Raw genomic sequence first — 24,253 nt, 5'->3', positions numbered from 1 at the left:
CTGGGTTTCCTGAACAATCTCACTTGGCCACATGGAGCAGTGTTTTATTGCCCTTTCTCCCAATGACTTTTTTCCCTAGAGTAAATATTGCCATAGTTGAATACTTTCAAGTCCAGTATTTTCTTCTATGTGCGTAGTGCTTTACAGAATAATGTTCATTGCCATTTTTATCATCCTTTTTTTTTTTTTCCAAGGTCAAATATTTCCATTTCACATTTCTTACTTGTCCTAATAGAACCATTTCTTTCCTGTTTTAGTGATTTTAGTGCTTTTCTTTGCAAGTTCTCTAGGCTCTCCAATTTGTAGAGACTGAAGGAAAAAATGTATATACCAAGTTTCTGAGCATAGCATCTCCTCCTAGGCACATGTTATTTTCTAATGTCTTAATATGGTTGGCACATATAAGAAAACTCCTATAGAGATAATTTTAAAGCCCAGGGTTGAGTTCATTATATTCTGCCATAAGAAGCAGAAACAATAATTCCATTCACTCGCAGAAATAATATTTGATCATCACTGTTGTGCTTACGCAGTTGAGCTGGGACTAGGCACACAGAAGGTGCTCAATAATAACTTCATCAATTAGAATGTTGCGATGGATATTGAATTGAATGTATGCTAGTCTTTTCCTTGCCTTTTAAATAGTAGTGACTTCAGATCTGGTTTTGATGTTGGTGTTCTCCATAATATTGTGCAATAGGTTTGGTTTTCAGTTCATTATCAGTTCAACAAATGCTAATTTAATTCCTAGTATGTACTTATCATTGTGATAAACTTTGAGGATGAAGAAGAAGTAGTGATGTTTTAAAAGCACTTTACAGATGCCTTGTGCAATGATGAAGGAGCTCTTTTCCCATGGTATAATTTCTGGGACGACTTAGCCTGTTAGCCTGTTAGCCTGTCTCAGACAGTGACCCACCAACTTTCTCCCTTCCTGCATCTGCTCTGCCCTCCTGACTGTGTGAGCTTGTTAGTTGTGTGACTTTCCATCTTTTCTCCCAAGTCAGAGCCCTCATGTTTCCCCTTACTCTACTAAGTCTGTCCATATTTAACTATTACAAAATCCTGACAATTTGTCCTCTGTCCCTTTTCTCATGTTCTACCTTTTTCTGCCACCTCCATCATCTGAGCCCTTTCTATCTAGCTTTGAGTGGATGACAGCTGTCATTAATAAACCTTGCTTTTATGATGGAGACCTGTTACCTTCATAAAACCAGAAAATAGGTTTGGTCACTGCTCAGCCTATAGGAGTAGCTCCAAACACTTCACCTGAGAGTGGTCAGCTAATCTGGTGCTGGTCACTCCTTCAAAGCTCCCCTCTAAGCTTAGCTTTCCTGTGCTATAGCTTTCTGGAATTTCTGTCACTCTAGGACATAATCTGCTCTTATAACTGCTGGATTCCCTGTCAAGCAAGGCAGTGAGCCAAACCTCATTTGTCGCTCTCACCAGTGTACTCAGTTCAAATCCTGGCACACAGGAGGCACTTGAGACAAGTTTCTGGAATGAAATCAAACCAGCTATGTCCACATTTTATTTTTCTTCCAAAAGCAGACAACTTGTCATTTCTCATTAGGAACTTCATTTTTGTGAGCTCTTTTCCAGTTTTCCAGAGTCATTTTCACTAAGACTTGTTAGCTCTTCTAATATAACACCATTACCCTTTACCCCATTGAAATCTTGTTATCCTGCCATTGAGTGGAGCATGTATTCTGTTCCCGTTGCAGAAATTGTTGGTGAAGACGTTAAATGAAGAGCCAGTCAACTCCTGGGTAATGGTTGATACTCCTGGGTAATACACATTGAATGTGTATCCTTGTCTGGAATATTACATGCAGAGCCTAATGAGGTTTAGTTCCTTTTCCTTCACCATGCCATCTGAGAAAGTTGGTTGACTTACTTGAGCTCCAACTTCATTACCAACAAAATAGGCATAATGACAATGGCTTCATCTATTGCTCAACATAATTGTGAATATCAAATCAGAAAACAAATAGGAAAAATCTCTGTAAAGGATGTAGATGTGAGGTATTATTATTAAGAGAATGTTAGTTTTAAATGTGTCTCTTGTTTCACCATGTATCAGTCAGTGACAACAATTCTGATCTTTTAGATTGAAAGAGGAAACGTGGATGGTACAAATCGAATGATCCTGGTAAACCATCTTTCCCGTCCCTGGGGAGTTGCTGTCTATGGTTCTTACCTTTATTACACTGATGAAGACTATGAGGTCATTGAAAGAGTTGACAAGAACACTGGGGGCGACAAAATAGTCTTGAGACAGAATATTCCAAACTTGAGGGGTCTCCGAGTTTATCACAGATACAGTAAGTATTTGTCACTTAAACCTACATATTCACGAATGTATGATGCATATTCCACACAGCTACATGCTTACATATAAAAACACACACCCACACACAGACCTATATACATACACATGCATGGAAATTGAAATTACCCCAAATATTTGAAAAATGATAGCCCTATCATAAACTTGGCTAATTGTCAAAGACTAGGCATTCAGAAGGCCAGATTGATTTCAGAATAAGCTTATTCCCATTCTTCATCACTCATTACTTTCCTTTTGCTTCACAGCAGTCCCTGACATATTATCTATCAGTTTGTTGTCTGTGTTACTCATTAGAATATAACCTCCCAGGGCTCCTTGGTGGCTTAGTTGGTGGTTAGGCATTGACTTGGGCTCATGTCATGATCTTGTATTTCATGAGTTCGAGCCCTGCATTGGGCTGTGTGTGGACAGCCCAGAGCCTGGAGCCTGCTTCTGATTCTGTGTCTCCTTCTTTCTCTGCCCCACCCTCACTTGCACTCTGTCTCCTTCTCTCAAAAATAAACAGTGAAAAAAATTAAAAAGAATGTAACCTCTCTAAGGATAGACATTTTGTCTGTCCTGTTTCTTGCTTTATGTATAGTAACTAGACAAGTTCCTGGCACATTGAAGGTGGTCAGTAAACATTTGTTGGATCTGCCAGGAAAGTGTTAACAGAATAGAATTTTTCATCTTAAAAGGAATACTTGTTGATTTTAACATTTTTTCTATAGATAATGTAATTTTTGATTTGCCCCTTAGATTAGCATTTTGATATAGAGATTATTTTTTTAACATTTTGACATATTTTATGGCTTTTAGTCTCTAACTGAAGGTTGTCACATGGTTTGTTTGCTGTCTATAACCTAGGTTTTCCACTTGGCATTTCTTTTTATTGCATGGGAAAAAATATTGTAAATCAAAAGCCCATCACATTGTTGATCATATAATTAAACTGATGTAATTTTAAATGCCAGTACCTAGATTGAAATGGTGAAAAGAATTAGAATTTGCATACTGACCTCTCTAATTCTTATATGATTTGTGGAAGAAAAACCATTGATGCTCGATTCTCTATTAAACCATAGTTGTGGTTATATGTTAGTTGTTTAAGATACAGTTTCTTCAGTGTTGTTTTTATGTTGTTAACCCAGGTATTGTATTTTGTTTTTGATTTTTATAATGAATTGTTTGACCCAGTATAAAATATTTGAGGTGGAGTGGTAAGTATGTGAGGTCAAAAGTTATAACCCAATTTTGATTTCATTTAGGCACATCCTACAATGGCTGTAGCAACAATGTGAATGCCTGTCAGCAGATTTGCCTGCCTTTACCAGGGAGATTGTTCTCATGTGCCTGTGCCACGGGAATGAAACTCAATCCTGATAATCGGACCTGCTCTCCATATAGCTCTTTCCTTGTTGTTTCAATGCTGTCTACAATCAGAGGCTTTAGCTTGGAATTTTCAGATCACTCAGAAGCCATGGTGCCAGTGGCGGCCCAAGGTATGCTAACTTCAATATAAGTAAGATTTGTGCCATGTTGAATTCTTGGTGCCATAAAGCGTTTCTTCATGTTTGGATTCAGCATGTAATGAAGGTTTCTCTTGAAATAAACTGGCTCTGCCTTGAATGATTCTCAGACATTAGTGTGCATCAGAGTTGGAGATCCCATTTCGTAGGTTGGACTAGGGCCAGAGAATCTACATTACTAAAAGTTCCCAAGTCACCTGATGTCATTGGTCCATGGACCACACTGAGAATGACAAGACTAGAGAAAGATAGAATGTAGAATGAGATTGCTAGAAGTATTACAGAGTTGGTGTTTAGAACAGTAAATGGAGATTTAGGGTCAAGGTTCTACTACTTAGAATAGTAATGAGGTAGTCCATAATCTGATTTATTAATATCCATTTGATGGATTGAAATAAATGAGTTGACAACATTAGTATCTCCTTGGTAACTGTATTTTTGCCCCACTTAATGTTTATATACTGTGAACATAGAAAATGATCACTTGCTTCCTAGATGAACCAAGAGATTTCTAGTTGCATGTTACCACAGGGGGATCTAAATGTTTATTAACATCATAAGAACTATGCCATAGGATAATGATAGAAAAAAAGACAGAAAGGGAAGAAAAAGGGTGAAGGGAATGGAGGGGTGGATGGTCAGAGGAGATAGCAATGCATATGGTGTAAGAAGTCAGGGAACTTCCAGTGCTCCTGCATGATAATTACATTCACAGGTAATCATGACGTTGTTCATAGCTAAAAAGTTATAGGTCTAAGTTACCATCTTGTAAAGATAGTATAAAATCAATTTTTTCTCCTAACTTTTCATTTCGAAAAATTTCAAATGCAGAAAAGTTGAAAGAACGGGACAATGAACATCTTCATACCCTTCACCTAGATACAAAAATTGCTAATGTTTCAGTACATTTGAACTCTGTGTATGTTTGTGTGTGTGTGTGTGTGTGTGTGTGTGTGTGTACCCCCTACACCTACATTTAGTGTTACTAGTTTCAGGTGTACAATGTAATCATGGACTCAAGTTTTTATAATTCAATGTATTATAAACGTTTACCACAATTAACTCTTGATGCTCTTTTGGATTCATTTTATCCAGACAAAAACCTCTTAAAATGGCTACCTGTGTGATCTCGTGATCCCCTTGGTGTTTGAGTGCTTNTGTGTGTGTGTGTGTGTGTGTGTGTGTGTGTGTGTGTGTGTGTGTGTACCCCCTATACCTACATTTAGTGTTACTAGTTTCAGGTGTACAATGTAATCATGGACTCAAGTTTTTATAATTCAATGTATTATAAACGTTTACCACAATTAACTCTTGATGCTCTTTTGGATTCATTTTATCCAGACAAAAACCTCTTAAAATGGCTACCTGTGTGATCTCGTGATCCCCTTGGTGTTTGAGTGCTTCCTTGCGTCTGGGTATAAGAAGGTGTTCTAGGCTCATCTTCCTGTTTCTCCCAGAAGCCAGTGCTTCTTATCTTGGGAAATGGCTTTTAGAAACCATGATCTGGGTGGTAGGTGTGTTCATTGCAGTGGGGAAACAGTTTTATTTTGCAGTGGGGCACAGTCAGAGCAGGGGGTTGAGAGGGTGGGCAAACATTTTAAAGTTCTAGTTCCAGCTAGAGCACTGTTGAATGATCTTTTTTTTTAATGTTTCAGGACGAAATGCACTGCATGTGGATGTTGATGTATCCTCTGGCTTTATTTATTGGTGTGATTTTAGCAGTTCTGTGACATCTTATAATGCAATCCGTAGAATCAAACCTGATGGGTCTGCTTTTACAAACATTGTTACACAAGGAATAGGAGAAAATGGAGTTCGGGGTATAGCAGTGGATTGGGTAGCAGGTAGGTCAGCTGTATAGTGATTTTACTCAGAAGTCTCTTTTTGTGTTTAAATTTCTTTCATCTTGTTTTATGCCAGAAGTTAACACTACATGTCCTACAAATCTATTCTTCTAGAGAATTATTTACGATAAATTGAATTATGCTTTGAGATTAAGCTGTATTTCTATTAAGTTAATGACAAGGCGTTTCAGTGGGCAAATTCAAAACAGCTAATACATTTTCTTCTATTATTAACATAATCAGAACTGTAGGCAAAATGGTTGGAAAAATTATGTTTTGTTTTTTTTCACACTTAGATTAACACCTAATTTCTAAATTAGAAATGTCTAAATGTTCAAAGAGAAAGGATATTAAACTATGTGAACCAGGAAATGACAGTCATTTATTTTAAAGCTGAGCACTTTTATTTACAAAATTTTTTGAGAGAGAGAGAGCACGAGTGGGAGAGGGGAAAAGAGAGAGAGGGAGACACAGAATCTGAAGCAGGCTCCAGGCTCTGAGCTGTCAGCACAGAGCCCAATGTGGGGCTCGAAATCATGTACTGTGAGACCATGGCCTGAGCTGAAGCCGGACGGTTAACTGACTGAGCCACTCAGGCACCCTTTAATTGACAAATTCTAAATTGCTTCCTCTTGTTAATGTATGAAACCCTTTTGATCATTAGGCACTTTCTCTATTGTAATTATATTGAAAATACCTGACCCAGTATTACATTAACTTTGTTATATTGACTCATGTACTTATTTATTTTATTTTTTTATAATGTCATATGCAGCGTACATTTATTAATATTCTAAATAACTCTAAGAATACAAATATGATCTCCAGGTGGTGACAGGACCCGTCATCACTGATTTATTCCCTCCTTACCCATTGTTGAAGCTCTCATGAATCCCTGCTCAGCTGATCATAACCCTTGTCTCTTTTGATGTGCTGACATTGAATTTATTGGTAATTATCCTCACATGTGATTTGACATTTTTCCCACTCTTGCATATAGCAAAATCACCTGCTGTTTTTATTTTTATTACTTTTTAAGGTACACAGTGTAATATTAGTTACAGGTGTAATGTACTTAATTTTAAATTATCATTTGTTTTTGTTTAACAAAACACTGAGAAACAAATGTATTAAATGTATTCTAATTTTAAGAATATGATCCTATTTTGTAAAAAATAGGTATCATTGTGTGTTAATGAAGTTGGGCAAGTAAACAGCACTTAGAAATATTAAAATATATTATGGAAATCTAGGTACTCTAAGAGTTTATTATGAATAGTAATATCATAGAATAGTTAGATAAGAGTTTAATTGGGTTCCTAAATCCCATTTATGATTACAAATTCCTATATTACTTTTGAGAGTGTAGGGTCAGCAGTCTATGGCCGGTGGGCCAGATGTAGCCCACTGGCTGTGTTTTCTTCCACAGTTTTATTGAGAAATAGATATACGTCACTATAGAAGTTTAAGGCAAACAGCATGATAGTTTGATTTTCACATGTGAAATGGTTATCGCAGTAGGTACAGCCAACATCCATCATCTCATACAGATACAATAAAAAGGAAAGAAGAAAGAAAATATTTGTCGTTGTAATGAGAAGTCTTAGGACTTACCCTTTTAACTACTTTCATATATGGCATAAAGCAGTGTTGACTATAGTCATTATATTGTATATTCTTAGTACTTATATTTTTTATAACTGGAAATTTGTACCTTTTGATTATGCCTGTTTTTTTTAAGTAAAGTTTTACTGGAACACAGCTGTGCCTATTTGTTCATGTATTGTCTATGGCTGCTTCTCATGTTTACAGTGGCAGACCTGAGTACTTGTGAAAGAAACCATATGCTCTATAAAGCCTAAAATAATTACTATCTGTGCCTTTTTGGAAAATATTTACAAAACCTGGATTGAAGGATTTGAATATACAAAGAGTAGATCATTGACATATTGCACATTGGCCTGATTCCTCTAGAGCAATTTGATTCAGACCTAGGAACAAACGAGATGTTCCTTGGTACCAGAATTGACACTTCAGCAATAGGCTCTTGACTATATAGAATCAATATGTAATCACTCTCTATTCATAATACTGCCTTCACATTATTGTGGATTTTTTTCTTTAATTTTTTTTTCAATTTTTATTTTTGAGAGAGAGAGAGAGAGAGTGAGAGAGAGAGATGATCTGGGGAGGGGCATAAAGAGAGGGAGACACAGAATCTAAAGTAGGTTCCAGGCTCTAAGCTGGCAGCACAGAGCCCGATGCGGGGCTCGAACCCACACACTGCAAGATCATGACCTGAGCCGAGTTGGACACTTAACTGACTGAGCTACCCAGGAGCCCCTCACAGCACTGTATTTTATTCAAGCATTTACACTGGATTTTTGTATTGTTGGCTTTAGAAGGTCCATGTGATGAAAACAGCTACACTAGTTAGATTAACTAACTCCTGTTAATTCTAAGCACAAAGAACACCTGATGACATCGATAATGTCAAAAACTGATGACTTTCCCTCTTTGCCCCTTTCATCATGTTGGGAGTAGAAGATAATATGAGATAATATGTATTAGAGTCTTTGTGGAGATTTAGGTGTTAAACATTCAGGTGTGCATTCTGGAAAATATATCTGTCAGTAGAAAGTGGTTTATAACGTTTGCTATAAATTCTCAATTGCTGAAGGTAGGCACTTTCTCTTTAAATTTGAAGAAACAATTTCTTTAGTTTTAAGAGTAAATATTTATTTTTCTAAGTCTAAACTGAGTCATTTATTATCTTGGAAAAGATAACATTTACTGATCCAAACCTTGCTCTTATATATTATGTTCTGAATTTGAAAAGTATCTTCTTTTTCCTTCCTGATTTTGCACTTATCAGTATGCTCTTTCATTTTCCTGCAGGAAACCTTTACTTCACCAATGCTTTCGTGTCTGAAACACTGATAGAAGTTCTGCGGATCAACACCACCTACCGCCGTATTCTCCTTAGAGCTACAGTGGATAGACCCAGGGATATTGTTGTAGACCCCAAGAACAGATATCTCTTCTGGGCTGACTATGGCCAAAGCCCGAAGATTGAGCGTTCTTTTCTTGATTGTACTAACCGAACTGTGCTTGTATCAGAAGGCATTGTCACACCACGGGGGTTGGCAGTAGACCATAGCAATCGCTATGTTTATTGGGTTGATGATTCTTTAGATATAATTGCAAGGATCGGTATTGAGGCAGAGGTGTCTGAAATAGTTCGTTACGGAAGTCGTTATCCTACTCCTTATGCCATAACTGTTTTTGGAAATTCTATCATATGGGTAGACAGAAATTTAAAAAAAATCTTCCAAGCTAGCAAGGAACCAAATAGCAGTGAGATGCCAACGGTGATAAGGGACAATATCGATTGGCTAAGAGATGTGACCGTCTTTGACCAGAGTATTCAGCCACGGTCACCAGCTGAGGTCAACCACAACCCTTGTTTGGAAAATAATGGTGGATGTGCCCATTTCTGTTTTGCTGTGCCTGGATTGAATACCCCAAAATGTGGCTGTGCCTTTGGAACCTTACAAGGTGATGGCAAGAACTGTGCCATTGCAACAGAAAATTTCCTCGTCTTTGCCTTGGCAAATACCTTGAGAAGCTTACACTTGGACCCTGAGGATCACAGCCCACCTTTCCAACCGATAAATGTGGAAAGTGCTGTTGTAGATCTGGCCTATGACGACATAAGTAACAGAATCTACTTCACACAGTCTTTGGAATCTAGAAATGGTCAGATTGCATATGTCAATCTAAATTCAGGGACCAGGTCTTCCATTGCCATTTTTTCAGGTAAGGGTACTAAAGGAGCAGCTTATATTGGAAATTGACACAAGGTAATCAGCAATGTGGATGACCTGGGGGTTCTGAAATGCTTTTTGAGATTCTAATTCTTTTGTGTGTGTTTGTTGGTATACATCCAGGTGAAGGGACTCTTGATGGCATTGCCTTTGACTGGATCAATAGAAGAATATATTACAGTGACTACACCAATGAGACAATTAACTCAGTTGCTGAGGATGGGTCTAAGCGCACTGTGATAGCCCATGTTTCAAAGCCAAGAGCAATTGTATTGGATCCTTGTCGAGGGTATGCTATCATCTTATTTATCATATTTCTGTATACTTATTTCTGGAGGGAGCGGGGCCTGAAATTGTTATGTTCATCGACAGCCAACATTTTATAGGCTTGAGACTCTATAGCTATATATTCAAGTGTGAGGGAGCATGAATGATTTTGACTAGGAAGTAATTCCTGTTGATGCTAGAAAGGCTGGCCGCACACCAGGAATCAATGCCCTGACTCAGTAAGTCCCTTTTAGGCAAGTTGTGTGGGTGAGAATGGAGTGGGTTTCATGTACATACTAATGTCAAATTTGCAGTTAAAGAAGGCTGCCATTCTTTTAATCTTTTTAAGTATTGTGAGGTTCCTTATGGTGAATTAATTATGACTCCTTTTGGATGACTAGGTACATGTACTGGACTGATTGGGGTACTAATGCCAAAATTGAGAGAGCCACACTGGGAGGAAATTTCCGGGTACCTATTGTGAACAGCAGCCTGGTCTGGCCCAATGGCCTCACTCTGGACTACGAGAATGACCTTCTCTACTGGGCAGATGCCAGTCTGTACGTGTCTTTCATTATTCTTGTGGGTGTTGATAAGAAGAGTTCTTACTTCTGCTTGCAAAGAAGGGATTTGCATAATATGATGAAAACATAATATGCTAAATAGACATGGCCAAAAGCTAGCATCTCAGTTTTATGAACTATATCTCAGCTTGATGAATGTATGTGAAAACCATGAGAATGAATAATTATGAACTAGAAAGCATCTAAAGACACATTAGTAGATGAGGTAATTTCAATAATAAATGTAAATGTAATCATTCAATTTATAATTTCCAGGCCTCATGTAACTATTATAAAGTATGAATGACTTTTAAACGCACATTGACATTGAGTTTCCTCTGGGCTTTAGCCTTCTGTGTCTTGTTAAAAACCTTTTCCTTTTGTCTTTGACTATTGGTCGTCTTCTCAAATAGATTTTTCTCAGCCAATTTCCATGTTTTCTTATAAACTTTGGTCAATTCTAATTTTATATGTAACTTATTTAAGTAGCCCTGAAATTACATTCCAGTCATCTTAATGGGACAGTTGAAAAAATGAGATGATTTCATTTATTACTGCTGGTGTTTACATGTCAGAAATCTTAAAACTTATTTTCTTAAGATTTTGGTCTTGTGACACTAAGCACCTACCAATCTCATCTTTTGTTTATCTTTTCATCTGAAGCAAGCAGTGTATTTGAGTATCTAAATCTGGTCATTTTAGGTAAATATCTCAAAGTACTAGGTCGTTAAGGGAATAGGACAGAAAAAATAATTGACATTTTATTGAGTGATTACTATGTACTATGTATTACTATGTACACTGAGGTCCATGCTTTGCGTGTATTATTTCATAATAGTCTCCTGTTTGTAATTTCAGCTTGATTCCCTTTGTAGCATTACTTCCAGGTTATATTAATGTTTGCAAATCAGTGATTATATTATATAGGCCATTGTTTCATAAGCAAACGAAGACCTCTCACCATTAGATGATGGTGCCATAGCACCGCCATATGCTACCCTTGAGAAGAAAGTTGGGTATTGTGTAAAGGAATGGTTGGAATGGTTAGCATTGGGCTGCCATTTGAGGAACTTATTATTTCTGGTTTGCAATATGTTTTTCACTTTATTTTAGGCAGAAGATTGAGCGGAGTACTCTGACGGGCACACAGCGTGAGGTCGTTGTCAGCAGAGCCTTTCATCCTTTTAGCTTGACTCTCTATGGCCAGTACATTTATTGGACTGACTGGAACACAAAAAAAGTTTACCGAGCTAACAAATATGATGGGTCAGGTCAGATGGCAATGACCGTGAGTTTTTCTTTCCGGCCTAATGGTATTCGCGTTGTTGTGAAGAATCAACAGCAGTGTAGCAATCCTTGCAGTGAGTTTAATGGAGGCTGCAGCCATATTTGTGCACCAGGTAAGGCATTGCCCATGAAGACTGAATCATGTAGTGTAATAATGCTGATGACTGGTAGGGAAGGCAGAGGGATATTCAGCTCTAATAGGTGAAAAAAAATCCAAATTCTCCTTAATTTTAGGGTTATCCATAAACTAGATTTAGGGATTTGTATGTTTAGAGGAAGACTTTGATAGGCTTCTATTTGATGTGGAGGACTCTTAAAAAGACAATTTTAACTCAAGGTTGATGGAAGTAAAACTATGAGGTCTTTGGCTGCCAAACTTCATGAGTTGAATAGGAACTCCATGAATGAGTAGTGCTGAGTGGCTCAGGTCATGATCTCACATTGGGCTCTGTACTCATAGCACAGAGTCTGCTTGGATCCTCTCTCTCTCTTTCCCTTCCCCACTTGTGCTCTCTCTCTCTCTCTCTCTCTCTCTCTCTCTCCTCTCTTTCTCTCTCTCAAAATAAATAAATAAACTTAAAAAACTTAAAAAAAAGGGAAGAAATTCCATCAATGAGCTTATGTCCTTTATGAAAGGATTTAGTTCTTTCACTTAGGTTATTACAGTTTGAAGTATTTCTGATGAAATTTTATAGTGTGATATTACGTGTTTCATAGTGTGTTTTATAGATAGCAACAGATTCATAGAAGGATGCATCTTGTGGTACTATTGTTTTCTAGATTTTGCTGAGAAAGAAGAATAATTTTTATTGTGTCCATGCACATGCAGGCAAGAGCTGATTGTTTAAAGATGAGGGTGAATTTGCCATATTTATTAGAATTGGTGGTTATTCTTCATGGAAAAAGGATAGAATATAGTCAAGAGGTTGATGGGAAGTTTGTTTCTGTGGCTTGTGTTATAGTGCATTTAATATAGGAATATTCCCACTGCTATTCTGGAGGAGAAGATAAGCACATTTTTTGCTTTTTTGGCAACTTGTTTTCAGGTCCAAATGGTGCTGAGTGTCAGTGTCCACATGAGGGCCACTGGTATCTGGCCAACAACCAAAAGCACTGCATTGTGGACAACGGGACCCGGTGCGATAGCTCCAAGTTCACCTGCTTCAATGGGCATTGCATCTCAGAGCAATGGAAGTGTGACAACGATAATGACTGTGGTGATGGCAGTGATGAGCTGGAAATTGTCTGTGGTGAGTCCGACTCTCGGAGCTTTCGTTAGGAAGCAAACTTGTCTTTATGCCAAGTGTTTGTTGCACAATCCTTCTGCGTGTGAATAGGTTTGAAGTTTGTGCCAGTGTGTCCTATTAGAACTAAAAAACGTTTAGTCTGAGAACACAGATTATTACATCACATAGATGTTGGTATGTATGCGAGGGAGTAATGTATGACGCTTCAGTAGGAAACATTTCTCCTGAGGTTGAGAGCAAAGGTGCTGGAATAAAATCCTAGCTCTGCCATTTATAGTCTGGGAAGCCCTGGGAAAGTTACCCAACCCTTTTGAGCTTCACATACCTCATCTGGAAACTGGAGCTGTTACTAGGATTTTTGTGAGGAGTGAGAGAACAATATATAAAATCATAGCATGGGGCTTGGTGCGTGTTACGCTTGACTTAGCACAGAACCAAAAGCTCTAAAAGGTGGTTGTTATCGTTTTATTAATTTTCATAGCAGAAGGGTCATTAATGATTTATTGAAATCATTCAATATTGGCTTCCCTCTGAATGGGGTGAGTAAAACACTCGAAGTTTCCTTTTCCTAATAGACTGTGTAGGGGCTGAGAGTTTTCTTTTCCCCAAAGAGTTTGTATTTGCATGCTTTTCTGTGATTCAGGTAAAATTTTAAATTGAGATGATAGAGACATAAAGTGACTAACGTTTGCTTAAGATACATAATACTTTAAAAACATACACAACATGTTTTGATTAATTTAAAGTTTATCTCATTTTGCACGCAGTCCGTTTTGCAGCCATTCTTTGCTTTAGAAGGTAAACTCAAAGTATCCTTTTTATTTGATTGTATTTTTTTTGATTTTTAGAAATTAGGATTTCTAATTTGTTTAATGCTTTAATCAAGAAGTCTCTTCAATGTCTTTTCTTCCTCTTAGCGTTTCACATCTGCCCTCCGACAGCCTTCACCTGCGACAATGGGCGATGCGTCCAGTATCATTACCGCTGTGATCACTACAATGACTGTGGTGACAACAGTGACGAGGCAGGGTGCCTGTTCTCGGAATGTAACGCCACTTCGGAGTTTACTTGTAGTAACAAAAGGTGTATTCCTCTTCAGTTTGTCTGCAATGGCGTAAACAACTGCAATGATAATGACATGTCAGATGAGAAAAATTGCTGTAAGTTCACCAAGTACTTATAGTGGGAGCTCTGCTAAGTTGGGTCCTCTGTGATTTTAACATGGCCCATCCAGTCCATAGCCTATCTCAGACCTGGAGTGAGCCACTTATCCCAAGAGACCTCATTTCTTTTGTAGATTTAGAAATTACCACAGTGTTGAGATGCCCTTTCCTATTTGGCTTTCATTGCTTCCAGGGCTTTTCAGTATACCGAGCTAGGAAATACATTTTTTAAGGGAAAAATCTATTTTAATTTAAGATTACAATTTTTTTACTTATATTCTATAAATCCTATCTCTTTTGTGCCTAAATATTAGTTTCTGATTACATTAATGTAGTTACTTGATTGCTCTATTCTATAATAATTTCAAAATGGCTATAAGAATATCAAAATAACCACACATATAATACTATTACCAGTAAATCTACTCATCATAATCTAAGATTTTAGACTATGTCCTGCTAGGGATATGTAGCCCAATTCTGCTTGTAAAGCCCTTAAAAATTTTTTTTTTCTCTGAATGGTTCTGCTATTATCTTGATGTAGCGTTTGCTTGTGTTACTATTTCCAAATTTTAGGAATTGCTTTCCTTTTTCCATTTTTATTTCTTTATTTTTATTTATACAAACTAATCTACATGGTTCCATGGTCAAAATTGTATGATGAGTACATTGACATTAGTCTTTCCTCCTTGTCCCTTCCACCCCACTCACTCCAAAGTATTCTCAATCTAACATTATTATTATTATAGAGTTATTATTTGTTATAATATTTGTTATAATATAATTATTATAGTGAGTTATAATTTTTTTGACACTGTCTGAAAGGGAACTTTTTATTACTTTTATTTGCAGAAAAGTCAACATCATGCACTTAGCCCAGTTTGATGGCCAGTTCTTTATCCCTTGGCCCACAATGGCAACATGAACCATTGACTTTGACCCCAGGATGTTGCCTCACCAGTGGTAGTGGATATCATATCTGTCATTATTATTCGTCCTGATGGCTTCCACCAGCTTAGCCAGAGCTCCTTTGTCTTCTGAGTTAACCTGTGTGAAGTGACAGTGGTGCAGGTTGTCCTGTGGACCAGACATCCCAGCCTGGCCTTCCCCTTGATGATGCAGTTGGGAACCCCCATCTTATGACACAGGGTAGGCAGGAAGAAAACCAGTTCAATGGCATCCACATCATGTGTTATTACTACTGGCTGAGGCTTCTTATTATCCAGCAAGGTGGTGACAGTGTTAACCTCAGCTCCTAGGACAGTCAGCCTTTAGGTGGGCACATCCTCTTTGCCGTCAGCTTTCTTCACAACCCAGTCCAACAATCTCTGCTTTTTCTCTTGCTTTGTATCTGGTCTGTATTCATGGACCAGCTTAAGCAGTTGAGTAGCTGTCCAAAGCCTGGACAAACTGGGTAACCTGGGTAGACTGGTTATTTTATAGATCATGGGAGGCACTTTTGGACGTTTATAGATAATAGCCCTTTGCTACTGCAGATGGATATGGCTGAGCCACTTTGCAAACTGAGTGAGATCCCTTTTGGGCTGGATGTCCTATCCGATGCCAAATTTCTTGGGACTTTTCTGAAGTGAGGATTAACCACCTTCTGGGCCTTTTACTTCTTCACAACAGCAGGGGGTTGGCTACCTTTTCCGCCTTAGCCTTCTTTCTTTTCAGCATCTTGGAAGGCTGGAGGAGGGACTGATTATTGTTTTTTATTATGAGCATATCTCTTATTAAACACACCCATCCACTCACACATGCACTCACATGCATATTGTTTTTTTCTTATACAAAAGATAGCCTACTGTTTTGAATCTTGCTTCCTTACTGTTAGCTTATATGATGGAGATCATGCCATCACTCCTTGGAGCTCTTTTTCATTTCTTTTTAACAACTATGTATTACCTCATTGTGTGGTTTATTTAACCAAGAGTTAAGACTCTTGTTGATGCTACTTAATAATTAAAACAGATGCCTTAAGCTACAAAGTAAGCACACTCCCCTCTCCCCTGCCCTTACCAACTGGACATATCTCTTTTTACTACAGAATTTATGGTGAAAAATAACTGTCATGATTTTTGCCTCTGTGATAGCTTTAAAAATGCCTCCCTTTTGGTGTTTCAGTATTTTGAGTCCAATAGCTCTATTTGTATGGACATTTTTAATGCTATATGTATATATATTGTAGATACGTTCCAATATTTATGCCACTGTCTTTTCTAAGCTGATCGCACCTGCCTGCCTGGATATGTAAAATGTGAGAATACAAAGATTTGCATTTCTCATTTTTACTTGTGTGATGAAGACAATGACTGTGGAGACATGAGTGATGAAAGCCCTCTTTTCTGTGGTAAGATAAACTTGTTTCTCTTTCTGTGGTTCCGTGATGCATGTCTTCAGCTAATACATAGATATATGGCCTGGGTGTTGGTGCTATTTGTCACCTCAAATTGACCTCAATAACAGATGCAGCGAGCAGTTTTTTAGGATGTGGTTAGAGGGGCAGTCCCATTCTCTGTTCTTTGGCTGGATGCCCTACTCCAAATATTTCTTCCAGAGAATTACTCTGACAACCTGACCTTTTACAGTTGGAGCACCATTTCTCCCAGAGTCAAGGGCCTTTTTTTGGTCTTCAGGAACCCCAGGCAGAATTTGTATGTCAAGTTCTTCTATTTACTCCTGATATGATTATAGTCACCATTAGTAAATGAAATGACTTTTCTATCTTTTTAATATTCTTGAATTTCAGAAATCTTTATTCCATATTTAGCAATTTGGTTCAGTCAAACATTTTTCCTTGCATGTATAGATTGAATTAAAAAGGACTTTATCAAGCTTGATAACTATTACTATACATAGATGCATAATTTAAGAATTTAATAATTCTTACCAGGCCAGGGTAAGTTCGAGAGCAGGCGTCAGTTCTAGTATAACAGCAGCAGAAGGAAGGAGAATTCAGGATGTAGCCATCAGACAGGGACACATAGATTGGATACAGGGCTGACCTTTCAGGGACCTCTGATTCCTCAATAATTTTACCCCTGGCAAATCATCATGGGTCTAAGTGAGGGAACCTTGTAGAGCAGAAGAATTCTAAGACTTGATTCTAGTTTGTACCCACATAGCAATTTAGAAAATACATCCGCACTAGAGATACCTGAAGTTACACAAGACAAGAATCAATATTCAAGCATAGGCAGAGTCATTTACTCAAATAAAGGTCCCATATAACAAGTATGAAGAAGAACACAACTGTGCTAACTTTTTAGAACCATGGTCTCAACATGGCCAAAGGATGTGTGTGGGTAGCTCAGATACGGTCACATGTTGTTTGTGCTTTTAATATTATTTCATGAGAATTTATTTAATTTAGAATACATACAGAAAACATAGAAGCAAGTCTTCTTTTACATTATTTGTGGCTTCATGTGTCAAAAACATATTTCTAACAACTACAGTTTACTTTTGGGTTTCTAGAATCTAGAGAGAAAAATCCTGGAAAACTGGAGCAGGATTGCCTGTCTTCTCTCTCTTACCTACATCTTCCTTCCTGTGGAAAGTTATATAAAACCCTTTTTCCAGACTTCAGTCATTCTTCCCTGGCACCTGTTACCTAGTTCAGAGATAAAGACAGATGCTTAAGAATGATGGGAACAAGCTTGTGTTTTACTCCTGGGTTTTACCGTCTTTCTGCCCTCCAGCTACTCAGACGTGCAACAGCGAGGAGTTTCACTGCACATCTGGACGTTGTATCCCCAGACACTGGTACTGTGATGAGGAAAGAGACTGTCCTGATGGCTCTGATGAGCCTAACACTTGTGGTAAGAGAGTAAGCATGACAAGCATTATAATGCAGCCAAAGAATCTCTTCCAGCTACCTCCACATACAGACTAAGGCTCATGGCTGCTGAACGTTTGCACTCTCTGCTCCTACTCTCAGTTAAGATGTTGAAACCACTCAGCAGACATTCATTAAAATCCCATTCATGTAGGGCATTGTGTGGGATGCTGATCAGGGCATGGAGATTGCTGCCTAATATTCATGAAATGAGATGATGTTGGTGATAGCCTAATACTGTGCCTGGCTTTTAAGCTCAATTAATTGTAATTGACTGTGAATTGGAATTTCTGAATTTTGTTGAGTTCTGGCCAATAAGGCTGTGGGAGGATCCAAGCGTGATTGAAATTATTATATATATGGGCAAGGGGCATATTATGGGCACATGTCCTCCTCCAGTTCCATGTGCCAACTTATGAGGTAAGGTCTCAGGGCCATCTGAGTTTCCCAAGAAGTTTCAGGTACCCTCTGGTTATATCCCTGGAGACACTTGTGCTTATTTGTGTTTGGAGGGTGCTATTAACCTTTACAAGTTCTAATCTACATCCATCCATGCACATTTTAAAAGATATTACTGTCATTGCTTTAAAAAAAAAAAGTCATCAGTAAATCAGTCTGCAAACTACGACCATAGCCAGCGGCCTGTCTTGATAGCGTTTTATTAGAATGCAACGTTTTGTCTGTGGCTGCTTTTGTGCTACAATGGCAGTGTCAAGTAGGTGTGACAGAGAACATATGTCCTGGAAGCCTAAAATATATGCTATCGAGTTAAGAGAGGCATATGCTATCTGGTTACACAGTATTCATACTCTCTTTTAATGGGAGTATAATATTCCACTGAGTGGTTATATTATCTTTGAGTTAACTGCCTGTATTTTAAGCACTTAGGTTGCTTTTATCTTTCCCCTCTTATAAATACAGCTGCAGTAAGATCATTATATATGAAGATTTTTATTTGGGGGGTATTTTCTTAGTACCATTTTCAAAATTTTACAGCCGAATCCAGACTGTTTTCTATCATGTCCAAATACTGTAGCTAATAGTTGGAGAGTGGTATTTGAAACTCTTTGCCAAGTTATGTTTTCCCAACACTGAAAGTTTTGTAGAAAGCAAAGGGCATGTAGAGTTGGGAGGATCTATAAAGGAAATAAATAACTGTTAGGTGAGTAGAATACAGGCTAGATTTCTAGCTGTGGTCCAAAGGGACCTTGTCTCTTAAAGAGGCTGTAGGGATGTGCACTCCTTCTTTAGCAGCTTATGAAAGGTCCTGTTCTCCTTACTCTCATCATTGGGCTGCATTTCTAATAGTTAAAATTTAATGTACTTTGCCCTAGGTTAATTTTGAGAGGTCTCTGATGACAAATAGTTGATAGGGACATGTGGGTTTATGATGGAAGAATTTGAGTCAGTGGTGGCTAATATGAGGCATAGGGTGTCTTCGCAGTTTAATTCAACAAATATTTATGGAGCACTTATGTTCTAGGCACTTTCAGGCTATGTCAGTAAAGAAGCCAAACATCCCTGTCCACATGGGGCTTATATTCTAGTGAGGGGGTACAGGCAACAAAACAAGTAAGTGAATTGTATGGCACGTTGAAAGGTGATACATGCTTTGGAGAAAAGCAGAGAGCAGGAAAACCGGGATCAGGCATGTTGGAAGATGGTTTGCACCGAACAAAATGTTTTTGGATGAAAAGTAGATTTAAATATGAAATGCGTGAAATACTAATTTATATCCTCTTGGGAAAAGACGATTATTCCTCTATCATAGCTGAAACGGAATATCAAGTCTCATCCTGGTAACAAAAGATAATGAGGGCTTTGCACTGTCAGTCAGCTACTTCAATCTCAGACCACTGGTCACTGGTACCACAGCTGGGTAATGCTCTGTTTCAAGTTTTTAGACAGTCTGTGGGATAGCAGGCTTCTGTTAAGGTTTTTGGACTACAACCCACTTTTCCCCTGAGAGTGTTTTCTATCTTTTCTCAGAGTACCATGAAGCAACATGCTTAAGTAATGAGTACAAGTGTGACAGTGGGCGGTGCATACGAAGAGAATGGATCTGTGACGGTGATAATGACTGTGGGGACATGAGTGATGAGGATGAAAGGCACCATTGCAGTAAGTGAAACCATTCATTCCTCTGCAGAGTCACATTCCATGGAAACTTGGGAGATTTATTTTTGTGTCTTGGGAGTGTATGATTGTCAACAGATTCCTCTTTGATTGCGTACTGGTAAAATGTTACCATTAGTTTCCACTCTGAATTGTTTGATAGCATCTACTTAAATGCTTTAAATTGATTAAAAACATTTTAAATAATTTTTTGTCCTCCTCTTGCATCTAGCTGACAGAAATAATGTCTTGTATTTCTGAAGCAGATAAAAAGAATGCAATCTTTTTAAAGGCTTTTTAAAATTTAATATTTAAATTTTTAAATTTATATCCAAGTAGGTTAGCTTACAGGGCAAAAATAATTTTGGGAGTAGTTTCTAGTGATTCATCCTCTATAACACTCAGTGCTTATCCCAACAAGTGTTTTCCTTAATGCTCCTTACCTATTTAACCCAAACCCCCACCCCCAAACCCCCAGCAACCCTCAGTTTGTTCTCTGTATTTAAGAGTCTCTTACGTTTTGTCCCCTTCCCTGTTTTTATTTTGTTTTTGCTTCCCTTCCCTTATGTTCATCTGTTTCGTATCTTAAATTCCACATATGAGTGAAGTCATATAATATTTGTCTCTCTCTGACTAATTTCACTTAGCATATGACACTTAAGTTTCATCCACATTGTTGCAAATGGCAGGATTTCATAAGAGAACACAATCCTAATAGCAGGTTTAAACAACGTAGTAATTAGCTGTGCCTCAAGTTTCATCTGTTACCTTGTTATTTGGAGGAGTGGATAGAGGGAGGGTTATTCCTTTTGAGTGGTTTGTGGAACAGACCATGGAACACCATTTTCCATTACCAACAGAGCATGGAACTCTTAGCTAAGATGTCTTAGAGTGTCTTTCCATGGTACAATGATAAAAAAAAAAATGACTTCCTGATGTTTGCATTTCATTTCATTGTAACACCTTATGTCATTGACTCTGGTGATTGTCTGTAGCTCCACATGTACTCTAGCCTTTAAAATAGTTTACAGCTACACAAACATAGACTGTATCATGTACTTTGCTCCTAGCTCCCCTCACCAAGACACCCCCTCCTTTTCTCTCCCATTCATCCACAATGAAATTGGATAAAATACCAGTTCTTTTATTCTGCAGACATTAATGATTATATGTTAGCATCTCATCTGTTTCCTGACAGTTGTACTGGTTGCTCACAACTCTTATTGACCTATTCCCCTCCTATATACCCTAATTCTACGTAGGTGGTAGAATAGGTACAAGAAGTTAGCTGTAATGTAGTTGAAAAAGCCCAAAATTTGGAGGAAAAAAAAAGACCTAGGTTCAAATCAAATTAGATTACTTGGAGCCATCTGGTTAACCACTTTGAGCTTTAATTTTTATCTGAGGAATTGGCATAAAAACACCTATCCGTCATTGTGTGTTTTTTTAAGTTTATTTATTTTGAGAGAGAGAGAGAGAGAGAGAGAGAGAGAGAATACCAAGCAGGTTCTGCACTGTCAGTGGTGAGCCCAAAGTGAGGCTTGATCTCACGAACTGTGCCTTCAAGAGTTAGATGCTCTACCAACTGAACCACCCAGGTGCCCCCTCACATTGTGTTTTTGCAATTACAGTTTGTTAGCCAAGAATTGTTACCAAGTGTAAGGCAATTTTGGTAAACAAATAATAAAATGGGAGTAGCTTTCTGAAGCTCTAAGGGAAATACATGATTTTAGAACAATTATATGGAAAGCTAAGCAAGGTATTATGTTTATTTCCTACTTCTGAAAAAAAAAAAAAAAATCCAAGGTCCAGAGGAGTTAAAATGGAATTTAGAAGGTATTTTGTATTATAATCTATTATTATGATAGTGATTTGTCTATTTGTCAATGTGTTATACCCTAATTTGCTTTCATCCCTCAGACTATTAAATAACATAAAGCAAGAGAAATAATGGTTCAGAATGAATTCAACTGATAGAATGAGTCGTCATGTGGTTTCTGATTCTTGTGTGCTTTGTTTTCAGACAGTCACACCTGCTCAAGTTCTGACTTTGTCTGTGCAAATAATGTGCCTCCATCCAGGAAGTGCATTCCCCAGTCCTGGGTCTGTGATGGTGATCCGGATTGTTCTGATGGCGCTGATGAACATCAAAATTGTACAAGGGTATCTTGCTCTGGAAATGATTTCACCTGTAGTAATGGGTGGTGTGTCCCACACTCATACAGGTGAATTGGGGATTAACAAATTTCTCACTAACCTCAAATGTCTGAAGGGGCAAGGCTAACTTCTCCATTAGGCATGGTAACCACAGTGTATAGGGTCCATAGTACTTTTAGTGGTCTACAAAAATTTTTGGATTTCTTTTAAAATCAAAAGAAAAAATGAGAACGTTTAGATCAAATAAAGTATTTTAATATATAATATTAATATATTTGCCTTTGTGCCAATATGATCATTAAATATAATTTTTTATATTTTCATGGAAGAAGGGGCCCATGATGGTAGAAGGGTTTATGGCTCATGAAAGTTATAATGTGTACCTTGCACAGAGGGCCAGGGAGATTAATGAAGTGGACTTGATAAAAGAAAATTCTTTCTGGAAGTAGGTGACACTCTTGATTTTCCACGTGGAGTAGAGGAATAGGTACAAGAAGTTCCTCATTGTCTTCTCTCTCCAATAGAAAAATAACAGAACAAGGATGATCATAAATGGAGCTTTTCACTTAGGCTTAGAGCCAGTGAGACAGTGGGGAGAAGCAGGTGAGGTGAACTGAGGATGCACCTTGCTGTTCAACATTGTGCAGGAGTGCTGATCTGTTTTGGAGAAATTGGAAATATGGATTTTCATATGAAAATTTTAAATGCTGGAAACAATTTTAAATTCCAAGAATACTACAGGTCAAATAGATGAAGTGCACGGCCTGCCAGCGTTGGAAACCTCTCCTGTAATGTTCTGTTGCTTGATTTCTTGTGACGTTCTCCAAACGGGCCGTTCCAAAGGTTTATACTTTTTTGGTGCCCCACCTTCTCACTATCCCCAGTTGGCAAATGTTTGGATATACAGGGAAGTAGAGAAGAAAAATGATGTGTAAGTTTCTATCCTGATGGACTATGGAAATAGTAAGAACATTAAAAAAAGGAGGGGGTCCAGGAGGGGGTTTGCTCTATGTAGACAGAGAGTTTGATGTAGTGGGACTTCTTGAGGTGAAAATGTGTATCAGGCATTTGGACACGTAGAACTGGAGCTAAGAAAAGATGTTGCATGTGCCAAGGTCTGTTAAAGGACATACGTGCATACTGATAGCCACAGAACTGTCAGCATACAGTTTGCTAAGGAAGGAGATGGAAAAGATATAAAATGCTGGTGCAAGGTTAGAGCAGCCGAGCTTCTGGGACCATGTGCTTTGGGGGCAAGCACCCCCTCAACGTTACCGTGAGGTACTTCTGGAATCCAGTGTGGTGCAGAACTGTGTGTTCATGAGTAGTCTTGAGGAAGCCAGAGAAGGTCAAGTTGTGTTCTGTGAATGCTGCAAAAGGAGGAGGGACTTGGCATGATGGCCAAAAAATGGTAGTGAAGCCCAAGTAGACACTGACAATAGACGGTGAGAGGTGCTAATATTGATATCTTGAAGGCATTCAGGAGACAGAGCTGTCTGCTTAGTGAGATTGCATTTCAGTATGGTTTGTCTATATTTAATGGCTATGGATGTGTTCTGTAGATTTTAAATTTTTGTAATTGAAAGTGAATAAGTCTTTATATTTTCTCCCTATTTGCTCAAGAGTTCTTTTATGCTGTACTGCCATTTGTTCTTCTGAATTCAGTAAATATTTAGTACCATCAGTCTAACATATACCCTGAAAACCTAGCCCTAGGAGCTAAAGAAGAGAATGATATCAGGTCTTGAACTTTCTGAGCTCTGTCTCAGTACATTATTATTACATTATTACTGTGATCTTTCAGCTGACTTTCCTGTCCTACCAGACTTTTATTGATTTCATCTTTTCCTTCCGTCCTTCCTCCCATTCTTCCTCCCTTCCTCTCCCTCTCTCCCTCCCAAGTGGTTGTTTTTTGGTTTTGGGTTTTTTTTTTTTTTTTTTTTTGCCTGCACTTTCTGAATTGCTTTAGCCAAGGGCCATGGCAGAACAACAACAGCAACAACAACAACAAAAATACTGCTTATCTGGGCACCTGAGCTATAGGATCTTAAATAACCCTGGGCTGGGGCACCTGGGTGGCTCAG

General features: G+C 38.1%; 1 protein-coding gene and 1 pseudogene across 1 annotated transcript in view; one reads left to right on the top strand and one right to left on the bottom strand.

Annotated features, from left to right (window-relative positions):
- The window catches only part of LRP2 (LDL receptor related protein 2), a 195,441-nt gene that overhangs the window by 120,902 nt on the left and 50,286 nt on the right, over nucleotides 1–24,253 (top strand). Inside the window, exons 36-48 of the mRNA XM_077751078.1 lie at nucleotides 2,111–2,324; nucleotides 3,598–3,831; nucleotides 5,514–5,702; nucleotides 8,601–9,521; nucleotides 9,653–9,818; nucleotides 10,198–10,356; nucleotides 11,473–11,759; nucleotides 12,693–12,896; nucleotides 13,811–14,053; nucleotides 16,284–16,409; nucleotides 17,761–17,880; nucleotides 19,887–20,018; nucleotides 22,036–22,237. Coding sequence (XP_077607204.1) covers nucleotides 2,111–2,324; nucleotides 3,598–3,831; nucleotides 5,514–5,702; nucleotides 8,601–9,521; nucleotides 9,653–9,818; nucleotides 10,198–10,356; nucleotides 11,473–11,759; nucleotides 12,693–12,896; nucleotides 13,811–14,053; nucleotides 16,284–16,409; nucleotides 17,761–17,880; nucleotides 19,887–20,018; nucleotides 22,036–22,237 — 3,197 coding nt within the window. The remainder of the gene's footprint in view (nucleotides 1–2,110; nucleotides 2,325–3,597; nucleotides 3,832–5,513; nucleotides 5,703–8,600; nucleotides 9,522–9,652; nucleotides 9,819–10,197; nucleotides 10,357–11,472; nucleotides 11,760–12,692; nucleotides 12,897–13,810; nucleotides 14,054–16,283; nucleotides 16,410–17,760; nucleotides 17,881–19,886; nucleotides 20,019–22,035; nucleotides 22,238–24,253) is intronic.
- LOC144220858 (large ribosomal subunit protein eL8 pseudogene) lies at nucleotides 14,928–15,736 on the bottom strand (annotated as a pseudogene).

Source organism: Crocuta crocuta, unplaced genomic scaffold, assembly GCF_008692635.1.
Source record: "Crocuta crocuta isolate KB4526 unplaced genomic scaffold, BGI_CrCroc_1.0 scaffold219, whole genome shotgun sequence".
In the NCBI taxonomy this organism is placed as follows: Eukaryota; Metazoa; Chordata; class Mammalia; order Carnivora; family Hyaenidae; genus Crocuta; species Crocuta crocuta.
This window is presented reverse-complemented; position numbering and strand designations above follow the sequence as displayed.